Below are 16,556 nucleotides of genomic sequence, written 5' to 3' on the forward strand. Positions count from 1 at the left end.
AAGAAGAGAAAAGATGAAGAGAGGAAGTCTGATATAATTTACACGGATAAAGGAAGTATATAGAAAAATAGAGAAGGAAGGAGGAGAGAAACAGGAGGAAAAGGAGTGAGAGGAAAGAGGTCCAAACGGAAACAAGTCGAGGATAGGAAGGAAGACCAACAAGAAAAACGGAGGAGCAAAATGGGGAGCATAAAAAAGAGGAGGAGGAAAATGAAGAGGAGGAGGAGGAAGAGGAGGAGAGAGGAGGAGAAGGATTAGGAGAGAAACAAAAGGAGATTAAAATAAAGAAGGAAACACTTGAAATAATTGAAGTGAATGAGCGAGAAAATTAACACACTACATTAGAGAAAAAGGGAAAATGTAGAAACAACATAGAAAAGAAAAACAAAGAAGGAAATTAATATCATGAACGAAAACATAAAAAAACAGGAGCGCATAGGGCGAGAGAGAGAGAGAGAGAGAGAGAGAGAGAGAGAGAGAGAGAGTGGTAGGTCGGTAGGCAAGTGGATGGAAACGAACAGGAAAACGAGAGAAAGGAAAAAGCAAAGAATAAAGAAGAAATGAAAATCTTAGAGGGGGAAATAGAAGGAATAATGGCAAGAGAGAGAGAGAGAGAGAGAGAGAGAGAGAGAGAGAGAGAGGTGGGGGAGGCACTGGTGATATACTGGGGAGGAAAAGCAGCAAACCCCGAGGCTCCATCTCTCCCACCACACCTGTGAAGCCTCTCTCTCTCTCTCTCTCTCTCTCTCTCTCTCTCTCTCTCTGCCTTTTTCCTCTTCCTTCGCTTCATTTTCTGGCTTCCATCCGTTCCATTTATTTTATCCTTCATTTATAACATCCTTCTTTCCTTCTTCCTTATTTCCTTTTATCTCTACCTCTTCTTCCCTTCCTTTACATATTTTCTCTCCCATTTGTTTTCCATCTTCCTCTCTCCTCTTTCACTCTCTTTCCTTTCTACTCATCTCTCTTTTCTTTTTCTTTTTTTCTTCCCTCCTTCCTCTTCCTGTTCTCACACTCTTTTTTTCTCCTTTCCTTTACATATTACCCATCCCATTTGTTTTCCATCTTCCTCTCTCTCTCTCCTCCTCCACTCTCTTTCCTTTCTACTGATCTCTCTCTTCCTTCACTTTTTTCCTTCCTTCTTCCTCTCCCTATTCTCACACCCTCTCTTTTCTCTCTTTTCCTCGGGCGTTTTCCTTCCCATGATGACAGTTCTCTCTCCTTCACCTGCCATTCCCTCTTCCTCTACTCTCTTCTTCCCTTCCTCACTCCCTCACCCAGTCCATTTACCTTCCTTCCTTCACTCTGTCCTTCTGTTCCCTCTCACTATTGTAGCCTCCTCAATGTTCATTCCCTCTCTCTCTCTCTCTCTCTCTCTGGTAATCGCGTCCTATACATTTCTTCTTTTCCTTCTCTTCCGTCTTTCCTCCCTCTCCCCTCTCCCTCCTCACTTCCCTCTCTCTCACTCTCTCCCTTCCTCTTTCCCTCCAACACCCAGGGCAGCCCCTCAAGGTGTGAAGAAATGAATGTACGTGTGTCGCCTCTCTCTTCTCCTCTTCCTTTTCTTCTTCCTCCTCATCTTTCTCCTTCTCCTCCTCCTTCTTTTCCTTCTAGTGATTTTTTTTTTCATTTCTTTTTCTCTCTCTTTCTTGTTTCCGTAAAAAAATATTGTCCGTTTCTAATATTCCTGGTGATTTCCTTTTTAGTTTTTTTTTTTTTTTTTCGTGGTGGGCATTTTTTTAGGTTTCTTTCTCGTAAATGTTGTTTTCCTGTCGTTTTTCTTGTGTTCTTTTAAGTTTCGCCTCAAGTTGTTGTTTCCTTTACCTTCTTTCTCTCTCTCTCTCTCTCTCTCTCTCTCTCTCTCTCTCTCTCTCTCTCTCTCTCTCTCTCTCTCTCTCTCTCTCTCTCCTCCCTCTCATCCTTAACTGCTTCTTATCCCTTAAGGCATCTCCTTATAGATTCTCTCTCTCTCTCTCTCTCTCTCTCTCTCTCTCTCTCTCTCTCTCGGAAGTACTAGAGTCTTTTTTGATAATAAAATGAAAAATAAAGCAGAAATGTAGCGAAGAAGGAAAGAAGTAATGGAAGTACGAAGGAGGTAAGAAAGATGGAAATAAAACAATAATCCTCTTTCACTTTCTACAATGTGAAATGAAATGTGAAGGAAATACTAGTTTTTTTTTTCCATTTTTTTTTTTTTAAGATTGTTTGGATTTTATCATTTTACTTATCTTTTTTTTATTCTTTAGTTTTTTTTCAAGTATCCTTATAGAATTTTTTTTCCATTTTTCTTTTTTTCATGTTTTACTGTTTATTAATTCTGCTCTCTCTCTCTCTCTCTCTCTCTCTCTCTCTCTCTCTCTCTCTCTCTCTCTCTCTCTCTCTGTTTCAGTGCTCACTTAATCGCATATTCCAAAGGCGATAAAGCGGTCTCTCCTTAATCTTGTAAATAACATGGAAATAGCGAAGCGATGCCCAAGTGTCCTTGTTTTCACTCTCTCTCTCTCTCTCTCTCTCTCTCTCTCTCTCTCTCTCTCTCTCTCTCTCTCTCAAGGTTGGCAAACACATGTAATTTCTCTCTTTAGATGATTTTAGGTTATTTTCACACACACACACACACACACACACACACACACACACACACACACACACACACACACACACACACACACACACACACACACACACACACACACACACACACACACACACACACACACACACACACACACACACACACACACACACACACACACACACACACACACACACACACACACACACACACACGCTTTTCATATTTCACTTTTATCTTTCTGTCCATATTTGTCAGTAACCCGAGAGAAAGAGCATGAATGAAGCGAGAGAGAGAGAGAGAGAGAGAGAGAGAGAGAGAGAGAGAGAGAGAGAGAGAGAGCAATCAACAATGCCAAAACATACAAACTGTAAAAGAAATAATAGTTGAAACCCACCAAAAAAAATGAAAATATAAAAAACTGAGATAAAAAAATAATAAATAATAATAAATAATAAATACAAAGGGAAGATTAACAAAGTGTGTCCTATGTTAAGGGCGAAGCGAGAGACAGAAAACGGGAGGTGGGTAACAGTTGACGTGATATTTTACATAATGCTGATAGTACTGAATTGTGGTCCAGCGGAGGAGAATATCCAGAGAAAAAGTTATGGAAACCTAGAGGAGTAAGTTCTTGTAAAGGGAAGTTACGAAACAGGCGGAGGGAAGGGAAGGGATGTGAAGGGAGTTAGAGGAGTGAGGGCAAGGGAGTGGGAGGAAGAATGGAAGGGCAGGAAGGAAGGAAAGGAAGAGTACCTGAAGCTAGGACAGCCTAAGGACACACACACACACACACACACACACACACACACACACACACACACACACACACACACACACAAAAAGGGGTGAAGGGTGAGGACAGAGGACCAAGGGACGCAGCTAAGAGAGGGGAATACTAGAAGGGACAAGGAGGGGACAGGGAGGACTCTATCACGCCCCCAGCCCTTCCCCTCACGCACCAGAGGCAGGGGAGGGAGTGGAGTCGCCCTGGGGTTCGGGGGGCCTGAGGGGGAGGAGGAAGTAGGTGGATGAAAGCATCTTAGCCCCGGGTTGTTTGCCTCGGCCAAATTGACATTCTTGCAATTTGACTGAGTTTCTCGTGGATTACGAAAACGAAAGGATCGCTAGAGGGCCTTGAGGGAGGGACGGAAGGGGCAAGAGGGACTGACAGGGAAGGAAGGAAGGAAGGAAGGAAGAAGGAAGGAAGGAAGAGAAGGAAGGGGAAAAGCCACCGTCCATCTTGGGGTAATTTTCTCATGCAAGTAAAAACCGAGTGTAGAGAAAACTTCAGCCCAACACAAGCATGACAAACACCAACCATGTTTGCGACAAAATGAAGGAGAATTAAAGAGAAGGAGGACCAGGAGAAGAAGGAGGAGGAGGACGAGGATTCGGTGCAGGAAGAAAATTAAGATAGTATCAACATCCTCCTTTAACTCCTCTTACTCCTTGTTTTCCAATAGTGCACTCCTTTGCTAAATGTGTTTGACGTTGATAAAAGAGAGGAAGACGGCGCGGAGACAATGTTTGGACGGCACAGGAATGCCGGGATCCTCAAACGACGCCGACCGGAACAGTTTACTCTCGCCGTCACTGTCGAGTCCTCGCTAAGGGAGTCGCATTAACAATACCCAACACATTCACATACATATACACAGACACACACACACACACACACACACACACACACACACACACACACACACACACACACACACACACACACACCTTAATGCTTGTCTTGAGTCTTCCCCACCTAATACGCTGATCATCCTTTATATGTATTTTTATTTCATTTCCACGTATTAGCCTTTACCATCCGTTTTAACAGGGGTGACCGTACAATTTTCAGTATTCTTATAATCTTTCCCTAGGGTGTCTTTTGGAAGCTTGGTAAAGGACTAAATTGGGAATCTTTTTGAAAATAACTCTTCACATATTTTGACAAGATCGCATGTGAAAAGGATTAACTAGGAAATGCCTTATATAATAGCAGCATTTGTTTATATTTGGCAAAGGGGTAAGCAGGAAATACTTCGGATAATAGCAGTTATTGTCTTTGAATACGTTTGGTAACAAGAGAATAGGAAATGCTTTAAATAACAACACATTTTTTGTATTGTAAGATCAAACAAAGGATAAACCAGGAAGTGATTCGGCCAATAATGTTTTTTTCTCCCACTTATTATATTCGGGTGCGTTGTGTTCGTGTCTCTCGTGTTCATTACGTTCAGTTCATCGGAGTGGAGACGAGTATGATTTTTAATATAAATAGACATGTCATTAATATGTCGAGTTAATTAATAGCCCTGATTATGACTCACTCGACCACATGACAAAACACTCGTGGTTTCATAATGCATTTCATAACCCAGATTTCTGATGATGTAGTAGTAAGTAAATTCCAAATTATTTCACTAATTTGCATGTGTGTTATCTGAAATCGAAGTAGTTAAACTGTTCTTATTAAGATATTTTGATACAATGAGTGCAAACAAAATACTATGCAGAAAAAATATCATGAAAATTACATTGTTTGTGACGGATTATCTTTAAAGGTTCATTATTTTATATTGATGAAATTAAACTCAAAACAAGAAAAGTCTTAAAATACGAAATATCAAATAGAATCTGTAAAACATTTATCAAAACAATCATTTTCCTAACAAAAAATACATACACGCACAAAAAATTTAATCTTACCTATACTTCAAAAATCTTCATCTTCGATGCTAAAAATGCACTGAAAACCTGTCATCATATTATGTAATACCTTCTATGCAATATCCTATAAATTCGTCTTTATCTAATATTTTCACCCTTTTATTTCATATATATTCTTCCATAACTAATACATATTTCTGTTTACCACCTATGAATTTTTATTTTAGCAACTGTGTATTCTAATCTATTTACAAAACATTACTATTAATTAAAAACTATTAATTTTTGTATACGTGTTCCTATTTCACTAGCGATATAAACATATGTCCGTATTGTCCAGGTACTATTTATCTTTCTTTTCCTCTTCGCCAGGTACCCAGAGAGCAGACTAGCGCGGCTTTTCAACGGGTCCATCCCCATCGTACTGGACTCCCTCAAGCAGCACTACTTCATTGACCGGGACGGCAAAATGTTCCGCCACATCCTCAACTACATGAGGCACGGGAGGATGCTGCTGCCAGACGACTTCTCGGACCTCGATCTGCTGTTGGAGGAGGCGAGATACTTCGAGATCGAGGGTAAGAATGAAAAAAATCCATAAATTCTAATAAAAAAGTAAAAGAGTAAGACAAGAATAAAATGCAAGAGAGAGGCGTCTAGTGGAGTTATTGTAGCTTTTTCAATGTTACCCTAATTCCAATGATACTTTAATAGGATCGAGTCGCTGAAAAAAATCACAACAGGAACTCCATTACAAAGGCAGAACTTTAGCAACGCAAGCCAACGTAACTGAGAAAGGGTGAGGAGAGAAAAGGATGGTAATGAGTGAGATGGTGAGATAAAAGGGATGACTAATGAGGGCAGGTGAAGAAAAGTAGGTACAGGTAAAGAGAAGGCTAGTGATAGAAGAAAATAGAAGGAATAAATGCAGAGAAGTCACGAAGAAGAGTAGAAGGCATGTGAAGAGTAATGAAAAATAAATAAGAGGTTAAAGTAGGAGTGAGAGGTGAAAGAATGAAATGTAATGCGATGACAGGAATGATACACAGGAAAGGAAAATGGTGAGGAATGAAGTAAAGAAAAAAGGATAAAAAAATAGTTAAAATAATAGAACGACTATATACAGATAAACCAAGAAAGATGAAAGGGCAAGAGTACTGATGAGGGTGATAAAGGAAAAGCTGATAAAAGAGGGTGTGAAGGGGAACAGGAATAAGGTTAAGTACGATGAAGGAATGACAAGGGAATATATGAAGGTATAGGGGAGTAAGATCAGGAGATTACGAAGGGTTTAAGAATGGTAGATAAAAGTAGTAATAATGGATAGTGAGGAGGGGGAAGAGAGGAAGCAGGATGAGTGAGTGCTTCCAGTCACGTACAAAGAAATAAGATGAAGATTCCTTTACTGCATAGTATTACTGTATTTCTACGTATTGTTATAGTTAAACGAAAACTGAGGACAACTTTCAATGCATTAATGATGATAACTGATGATCTTTGACTTCTATGGATAATTTGAGGATGATAAATACATCAACAACAACAACAAAGCAAGAAGAACAACAAAACAACAACATAAACAACAACAACAATAATAACAACAACAACAAAAACAACAACAACAATAACAACAACATAATATACTCATTGAATATTTAAAAACCCTTCCTCACAGCAAGCTATTAAATAATAAACACAAATACATGTTTAAACACACACACACACACACACACACACACACACACACGGCCCGGTAGCTCAGTGGTTAGAGCGCTGGCTTCACAAGCCAGAAGACCGGGGTTCGATTCCCCGGCCGGGTGGAGATATTTGGGTGTGTCTCCTTTCACGTGTAGCCCCTGTTCACCTAGCGTTGAGTAGGTACGGTATGTAAATCGAGGAGTTGTTGTTGTCCCGGTGTGTGGTGTGTGCCTGGTCTCAGGCCTATCCGAAGATCGGAAATAATGAGCTCTGAGCTCGTTCCGTAGGGTAACGTCTGGCTATCTCGTCAGAGACTGCAGCAGATCAAACAGTGAAACACACACACACACATACACACACACACACACACACACACACACAACACACACACAACACACACACACAGAGAGAGAGAGAGAGAGAGAGAGAGAGAGAGAGAGCTAGCACCTGCACATTCCCCTCCCTTGCAGGACTGGTGAAGCAAGTAGAGGAGATGAAGAAAGCTCGAATGGAGAACAGAAAGAATTCCACCTACTCGTCCTCGTCCTCGTCGGCATTCCAGTCCTCCACCAACTCCTCGTCAATCAGACAAAAGCCGCTCGTCAACGGCATCAAGAAGGAGGACGAGGGGCACGGATACGACGTGAGTATAAACATAGAGGTCTCATGACAGCTTGATCTTATTCTTGTTCTTGGTACATGCACCTTTAGACTCAAAACAATGATACTAAATACTTTTCTTCCGTCATAATTACATTTTATTAATTTTATATCTACTTTAGTGTTACTTGTTTACGACTTCCATGTAGTTTGGTGCAAAATATGATGATTTAATTAACAGAAATTAGTATTTTTTCATAAAGATCGACAGCTTTATTTATTTGGTGGTTATGAGATTTTCAATAAATATAGACGTGAAAAAAGTTATTTATTTCAACAGTAAAAGATAAGAAACAATCTACCACTTCATAAGACAATAGCGATGAAGGAAGAAAGGGGTTACAAAACTGTACTGTAACCTAATAACTGACCGACTGACTGAAAGTTTAGCGCAGCGACAATGAGGTTATGGGGTGCCGCGGAATATCATAAATAAATAAATACACAATGATTGGGAGGATTAAGAAAATTATTAATATCGCTATTAATGCAATAATAACCTTTACCTGCAACATTAACAGCATACTTTCTCTCTCTCTCTCTCTCTCTCTCTCTCTCTCTCTCTCTCTCTCTCTCTCTCTCTCTCTCTCTCTCTCTCTCTCTCTCTCTCTCTCTCTGCCATTAGGTACTAAAAATTAGCTAAAGACCAACATGACCCCAAACTTTACGCTTGACCACGCTTTGTCATTTGCTTATACATATCAAAAGCATGACTGTAAAATCCGCTGTATGTTTTCAGGTTACCAATTAGAAAGTTCTCAATCACTCCGAAGACCTAAGCCATCTTTCGTACTACACTATTTTTTTTTTTTCTATCAAAACTGACTGTCATAGTATTTCAACAGTATATTCTATATATGTCTCCCTTTTACCACTTTCTTATCCATCCACTATATATTTCTTGTTTCTATATGCTTATATCGACATTTAAGATAACTATGTACTGTTTCCTCTCTCTTCTTGTTAACACTAATCCAGTGCAATACACTCCCCCTGCATATTCTAAGCCCTAGATTATTAAACAGACACCTCCCCTTCCACCGTCGCCATGTAAGGAATTACAATACAGAAATGTGTATTAATGCTGTTGTCCAATAAGCGACGAATTCCTTCACGAAATGAGTTGTAACCCTTTCATTGATAGACAATATTTTTATTAACCACCTACCTGTTTTCATACATTTCTGTACTAATTTTCGAATAACTTTTGCTACGTAAATAAGGTTGCCGTCCATTTTTCTACTTTCTCTCCGTGGAAAAAATAAGTACTTTGAATAACAACAAATGATAACTAAAGCAATAAAAGGATTTAATTCACTTCTCTCCTTGTTCCCACCATAACATTTTTTTAATGCTATGAGTACTAACAGATGATAATTAAAACAGTAAAATGGTTAGTAAGCTTCTTTTAAGATAACAAATGATAACTAAATCAATAAAAAGAATGAATTAGCTCAAGATACCGTTCTCCTACAATTACCACCGTAAGAAAGTTTTTTAATGTTCTTTGAATATTGCCAAATGAAAATCAGATATTAAAAAAAGGTAAAATAAGTTAAACATTACCTGCTTCCTCTTCCCGGCACAGGTGATTGCCCTAAACATCTGCCCAGACCTCGGCGAGCGCGTCATGCTGTCAGGGGAGCGATGCGTCATAGAGGAACTGTTCCCTGAGGTGGCGCAGGCAATGATGGACGCTCGCTCTTCTCTAGCTTGGAACCACGACCACCGCTTCATCATCAGGTACTGTCACGAAAATAAGGAAACTGCATTTTTTTTTTTTTACTTCCTCACGTAAACTGATTTGACTTTGTTGTTATTGGTATGAAGGTCAACGGCAATGTTGTTGATAGAGTTATGGAAGAGGGATGATAGTGGATAGACAGTTAGTTGGATGAATAGACTAGTCAGTGGTAATGGTGATGGTAAATCTAAAGTGCTGTGGTGCAAATGTGATGAGTTTATTAGAAAGAGGTAAACTCTAATGATACTTACAGGAAGAAAACTGTACTGAATCTAAATTTTATACGGCATTCTTTTAAAATCAAAGCAACACACAACGTACAACATTAAATATCAACTAATAATAATTTCTAACGTAATCTAACGTAAAATAATCTTCCGGAGTTACAAGTCCAGAAGATCACTACTAAAAGCACCCTTCTCTGGCCCCCTCCACAGGTTCCCACTGAACGGTTACTGCAAGCTCACGTCCATGCAGGCCATACAGAGGCTCCTCAACGCTTGTTTCACCCTCGTCACCAGCAATGGAGGCGGGGTGGAGGGACAACAGTTTTCGGAGTACCTCTTCTGCAGGAGGTCCTTGCCCCTGTGATCAGCCAATTGCAAGAGCCCTGGTGCCACGGGGCTAATTTATACAAACTTACATAGACTCTTCTCATGTTGAACGGAGGGAAAAGTAATAAGAAGGAAGGAAAATGGAGATGGGATTGACTAATTGGTTGGAGTAATTGGTTGCTTATATGTGAATGTATGTGTGTGCGTGTGTGTGTGTGTGTGTGTGTCGTCTTCGGCTCCACACAATCATATGAGTCGAAGTTATGACGATAAAATTCAGTGAAAACAGTGGAATAAACACTATATATTTAGATCGTCATGTCCAATTCCGCACACTGAAGTGCAAATAGATTTTTTTTCCCTCATATATAAGAATCTTGAGCAGGATGATGGACAGTGAACGAGGAGATAAAAAAAAAAAAACGAATAAAAAAAAAAGGTTATATATACTCAATGGCTGGTGAGAGTCGAGATGCTTACGAGAGGAGGGTTTGATACAAAGAGATATTAATATATGTTTCTATGACACTTTTACAGATGAGAGATTAGTATTCGTACAGATTATAATGATGTTTTAGTCTGTTTCTTTACTCTGTTGACTTAGTGAGGTGAAGGTCGCCCGGGGTGACGGAGAGTCGGGGAGAAAGAGGAGAATAAGAGAGAGAGAGAGAGAGAGAGAGAGAGAGAGAGAGAGAGAGAGAGAGAGAGAGAGAGAGAGAGAGAGAGAGAGAGAGAGAGAGAGAGAGAGAGAGATTGAGACTTGTTGATGCTGGTGAGTGTCTAGATGATGTTGGTGATTGTGAGATGATGGTGTACTCGTATATCGATCATCGTCTTGACCGCCGGGTTTCAACGTGGATTCTTCTGTGCCATGCTTCGTACTCACAGTTGGGGCAAGAGACAAGACATCCCCCTGCAGCACCTCTCAATGACTGACCCAATTCACTTCCCCACTACACACCTAGTAACGATCAATCTTTAGCAATACACACGAGTATGCAGCTCTGAAATTTCATCTGATCGTGATTCACCGTATTCGTTTTTTTGTTTTTTGTTTTTGTTTTTTTCGATCTCAAGTCTAATGTTCCGTGATGGTGATGTAATTTTTTTTCTCTTTAATTCAAGGTCCCATTCCTTCCTCAGTTGCCATTCCCCTTGAGCACAGTCTCCACAGGGCTGTCTGCAGAAGCCTGTGCATTGAGTAGGACTGCAGGGGGCGTGCCGCAAGGCTCTCGAATTCGCACCGACAGTGTTCTGCCAAGTGAATCAGGATAACAGCATACTTTAAGGGATATTTGTAAAGAAATGATATTAGTTTAGCGTTTAGGGACGTTCAGGAGGACGGAAGGTGCTGAGTTGGGAGAGGACATGACCACGCCCCGCTGCACTGATACAATCAACAATATGGTAATTTCATGTATGAAAAAAAAAAAAAAAAACTTGCTGAACGCTATAATCAAGATCTCGGTTTATTTGCACCTTCGCGTGTAAGTGATCTCACCGATAACGGTACTTCCCTCGCAACAAAGCTCTACCTTATTGGAGTCACCTTCGCAGCGCCAGGCCAGCAGGTGTGCAGGTGTGCGTGTCCTCCCGTAAAACGTGGTGGCACAAAAACCGCCGCGCACTGAGGCACCGGGGCGCGTCCCTCACGGTGGCCTTGTTCCCTCCCAGCTCGGCCGACTCTCTCCCAGCAGCGATCCTTAAAGAGAAGTTTTATTGTGCCATACTTAACAGGAGGCTGACCGGGTGCGGGCGGGTCAGCCACCCACTAGTTGTTTTGTACCGTCGAGATGAATATTTCTAAGGAGTGGGGCGGGACGGGGCGGGGCGGAGGCATCATCGCCCGCTTCCTGGAGGAGGTGGTGCGCAGGCCTCCCCCCCACCCCTCGCCTCGAGGTGGTGTTCCAGAGGGCGTCACCTTTGATCATTACTTTTATTATCGTTATCATCGTCTCGTCAACTGGCTTAACCCGGCCCGAGTGTCCATCTCACCTGCCGCCGGTGACCCCGTGACCCGCGACCCTCGGAGGTCTGGGCAGGGCGCAGTACAAACAAAGGTCAAAGACGCCCCGTGAACTAATGTACATAATGATAATGATTATAATAATATTGGTGTCGCTTTGGTTGTAAGAAACAAAGCGGGAGGAGAGAATTCTCTGCCGTCGCTTGTGTAAGCCCTGTCACGCCCGTCCCTCTCGCCTCCACCCGAGTATTCCCCACACTCACACTGCTCATGCCTCCACAGCTTTCTTGTTTCATCATCGGGCGCAGAGAAATAATCAACAAACAACAAATTATTTTCACTCTAACGCCTATAAACATACTAAGGCATTGTTTATAAGTACATTTGTCATTGCTGTTTTTTCTCAATCTTCGGAGGAAGATAAGGAGTCGTGGTGGAAGTGCGAGGAAGGGATAGTGGGCGTGGCGTGTGGTGGGCGTGGACTTGAGGGCTCCCCACTGCCGTGTTTCCTGCAGCCCGGCACCGCCTAGCGTCCCCTGACACCCTAGAGCCGCCAAGGTCATGCCGCACCCTCAGTGCATCCTCTTTACAGCCACACAAACAAATGAACACGCGATGAGTTAATTTTTTTTTTTTCTTTTTGTCATCACTTTCACTTTTCACTTATTGAGATGATCTGTGCATCGATTCCTTCTTTGCCCCTTCTGTTCTGGTTCCTTCACTCACTCCGCGATGGTGGCTTTACTTTAACCTTCAATGATTCAAAGCAATGAATTTTCCAGCGATGTAAGCTTTTCATCACCGTCAATGACCAAACCATTGTAGATGGCGAGTATTCACATTTTAATTTCAGCACTTGATTCAGTGCAATTTTCCCTTCATTGCTATCATATCCTTGTCATAAACAACTAAATTACTAAACAATTAAGACTACGAGCGTTAGCATTTTTCATAATAACAACTAAATGACCAAGTTTGTTTTTTTTCTGATAACTTTCGATAGTGAAGAGGCGATGCGGCAGACACTTGGCATGCTTCAGAGTGGCGGCGGAGAGGCAATAACTGTTTCCTACGATATGTAAGTAAGAACCAGGGCCAAGCGAGCATCCTTGTGGGGACGCCGCCGTCAGTATGTGAGGACAGGGCGCCTGAAGGTGGAGGGACGAAGGGCAGAATTGCAGAGCGTGACGGTAGTTTCAGCAGTTACGACTCAGTTATTACTTTTATAGATCCACTCTCTTCTTTTATCCATTCACTAATTAATGCATAATTCACTTTTCTTTTGCTTAGTTAATAAATCTGTTATTTTTCCTTCATTCCTAAATACACAACTATTTTGTTTTCTGAACAGATGCCAAGTTTTTTTTGTTTTAAGTCCTGCTTTAAGGTCACGTATAACACAATTTCTTTTTCCCAAATAACTGCACTATGTGTCATTTAAATGTCAGGAGAGAGAAAGAAATTATCTCTCTCTCTCTCTCTCTCTACAAAAGGTCATGAAGCTAAAATTTCACGATTTTTTAAAGTCTAGAAACGGAGAATTTCTCTCCATTCTCTTCTACTTTTCTCTGACAATATCGAAAACTCTTAGAATTCCTCCCAATTTTCGACTTCTATGCACGAATTAGAAGTAGGTGACGATGACAAGAGAAGAACGCCTCGGCTCCCTCCTTCCCTCCACCCTCGTCGTCCCTTCCGCTGCTTGGCACGTCGTCACACTTGCCCACGTGGCGACGAGAGACTAACGCTGCCCCTCACCTTTGACGATAGTGTGTCGGTAGCGAAAACAGCAACACAAGAAGCAGCGTCGCATTACTGACGGACGAACTGACCAGAGGACTTTTTGGCAAGTTTGTCGGATGAATCAACATGGTGCCATAAGGTAGTAGACAAACTAACAGTCCTGATTGACCCAGAACACGTGACATCTATGTTCGACACACAGACACACACACACACACACACACACACACACACACACACACACACACACACACACACACACACACACACAGAACGGTCGTAACACAACATAATGCAGCACGTGTTGTTGGTGACGAGGTTCTTTTTTTTTTCATATTATACTGAAACCGCGTGGAGGTGATTCGGCTTAAGCCAGTTTACCCGTGAGGAGACGCGAGATGGACCTTTCTACCGCCTCTACGGAAGGCCTTTAATAAAAGCATAATTTTCACTTTTACGACCTGGTGTTCCATGTCCCTGTCCTCGGTCAATCGAAGTGCAAGGAACGGTTCTCCTTGCTTTCTGTGATACGTGTGTATATTTTATACTAACCAGTCAAAATTCTCATTAGATATAAAGAGAATAACGTCATTTTATCTCAGAGGTGAAGTGTTCCACTCATCTTCAGGAATAGAATAAATTTATGTCAAACAGATGCAGCGCTTTTCTTTCAACCTCAATTAGTTCTACTAAGACTAAGGATCACAATAAACCTTAACATTACTACAAATTCACCATCACTCGTTACCATCACCATCTCTTTTATAAACATTTTTGTTTTTTTTAGCCACACATAACACCACCATAACACGACCCCTGTCACTACCACCATTCACTATCATGGCTATGGCCATCACAACCATCACCACCACAACGCATCACCAACGCATAACATCCTTTTACTTCACCCTTCAAAATTAACAAAAACTGCAACCACTCAGAAAACAATGATTTAACTACATACCAAACAAATCACCACCAATCTTTCTAACACTGCGCCATATTCACAAACGCCTTATTCACTCACCGTGACAATTTTTAAAGCCACAGAAACAACTGCCCAAGTTTTCATGGCTGATTTTCCTTTCAATTAAGTAGAAATCATGCCAATCCATCATAAAGCATAAAAATACCTTTAAAAACACGAGTATCTTCAGATAGAGCCTTTAGAAAGCAGTGTCGGTGAGAGAGCGAAGCGTTTCAGAATACGTGCCACCATCTTATCCTTCACTATCCCAACCACCACTCCCATTACCTAACATCACCAGCCACGATCTCAGCCTCCGCCACCACCTTCAGCACCAGCATCAGGGACTCTGGGAGGGTGCCTGAGGGTTTCCGTGTTCCCGCATCCGCCCGGAGATGAGACCGCAGCGCCGCCTGGGGTCTCAAAAGTCTGGAGGGTGAAGCGGCAGGAGACTCGTAAGAGAGAGAGAGAGAGAGAGAGAGAGAGAGAGACACACACACACACACACACACACACACACACACACACACACACACAGAGAGAGAGAGAGAGAGAGAGAGAGAGAGAGAGAGAGAGAGAGAGAGAGAGAGAGAGAGAGAGAGAGAGAGAGAGAATCAACATAACTCCTCAGCTTCGACAAAGAAAAAAACAATAAGTATAAAGGGCATACATACATACAGACATGCACTGAGACAGACAGACAGACAGACTAACAGACAGACAGACGGACGGATTAGCATATACCACAAGCACATGACATCTTCTCATATCAGACAACGATAAGAACATAAATAAGGTAAATAAAGTGTGATAGATTAGTTGTCAGTGAGAAAGATCAAGAAAGAATAAGAAGGATCTGCTGAAAAACGGTGCACAATATGAAAAAGGAAAAGTCTCATGCCAGTTCATATCAGAATCGGGAGAGGAAGGAAAAAAAAAAAAGGAGATATAAAGAAACTGACAACAATATTAAAAGATATCCAATAAGACAAGAGCCATAACACATGTGACACAGAAAGAGGAGGAGGAGGAGGAGGAAGAGGAGAAAGACAAGAAATACGAACCTCTGCCACTCACAAAAATTTCTTTGGTAACATTTACAAAACTCTAAAAAGGAACTCTCTCTCTCTCTCTCTCTCTCTCTCTCTCTCTCTCTCTCTCTCTCTAAATTAAACTAAATACAACCAAGCACAAAATTAAGCGTCACAAATTAAAAAGTCAGGATAAACCAATATATAGTAAACCACGTAACAGAATAATATACGACTAAATATATCATAAAATAGTAAATCCTTCGGCAGCGTAATTTTCCCTGCGAACTGATATTAAAACCGAACCAACCACATGGAGAGAGAGAGAGAGAGAGAGAGAGAGAGAGAGAGAGAGAGAGAATGATGCTTCGCCCGATGGATCTTTTGAAAACCTAACCTCACTGCCGAAAACAACCAAGATGAAAGAGACGGAGAGACAAACAAGAGTCGTGCTCGTCTCTGTTTACCTCGCTGTCGGAGGTTATAAAATGAGGAAGAACGTGAACCAAGGCCGCAAGGGAAGTCTGGATTAGATTCTTCGTAACTAGGAGGAGGAGGAAGAGGAGGAAACGGGGGGGATGGAGGAGGATAGGTACCCTTCTCCTTTTTCTGTTTCTAAGATCACTCGCCTTGATATTCTCTCTCCTCCAGCAGCTACGTGAATATATCTGTGGCTGTGTCAATTCCTATCTGTCACCTGTCATACACACACACACACACACACACACACACACACACACACACACACACGCACACACACACACACACACACAAACGCACGCACGCATGCGCGCGCACACAAAAAAAGCACAACGTCAGTGTGAGATAAAGTTACATTACAGAGAGAGAGAGAGAGAGAGAGAGAGAGAGAGAGAGAGAGAGAGAGAGAGAGTTAGTAATGAGGTCGCTCCAGTTTGTAAAAATAAGGTAACGTTAATTAATACACAGCAGGAA

General features: G+C 41.6%; 1 protein-coding gene across 7 annotated transcripts in view; it reads left to right on the top strand.

The window, feature by feature from the left end:
* The window catches only part of LOC123510974 (BTB/POZ domain-containing protein kctd15-like), a 105,770-nt gene extending 91,511 nt beyond the window's left edge, over window positions 1–14,259 (top strand). For all 7 annotated transcript variants that reach the window (XM_045266528.1, XM_045266529.1, XM_045266530.1 and 4 more), the window contains 4 exons: window positions 5,612–5,817; window positions 7,408–7,580; window positions 9,186–9,340; window positions 9,779–14,259. In XM_045266528.1, coding sequence (XP_045122463.1) covers window positions 5,612–5,817; window positions 7,408–7,580; window positions 9,186–9,340; window positions 9,779–9,932 — 688 coding nt within the window. In that variant the 3' untranslated portion in view covers window positions 9,933–14,259. The remainder of the gene's footprint in view (window positions 1–5,611; window positions 5,818–7,407; window positions 7,581–9,185; window positions 9,341–9,778) is intronic.
* The last annotated feature ends 2,297 nt before the right edge of the window (window positions 14,260–16,556 follow it).

Source organism: Portunus trituberculatus, chromosome 30 (genome assembly GCF_017591435.1).
Source record: "Portunus trituberculatus isolate SZX2019 chromosome 30, ASM1759143v1, whole genome shotgun sequence".
Taxonomy (NCBI): Eukaryota; Metazoa; Arthropoda; class Malacostraca; order Decapoda; family Portunidae; genus Portunus; species Portunus trituberculatus.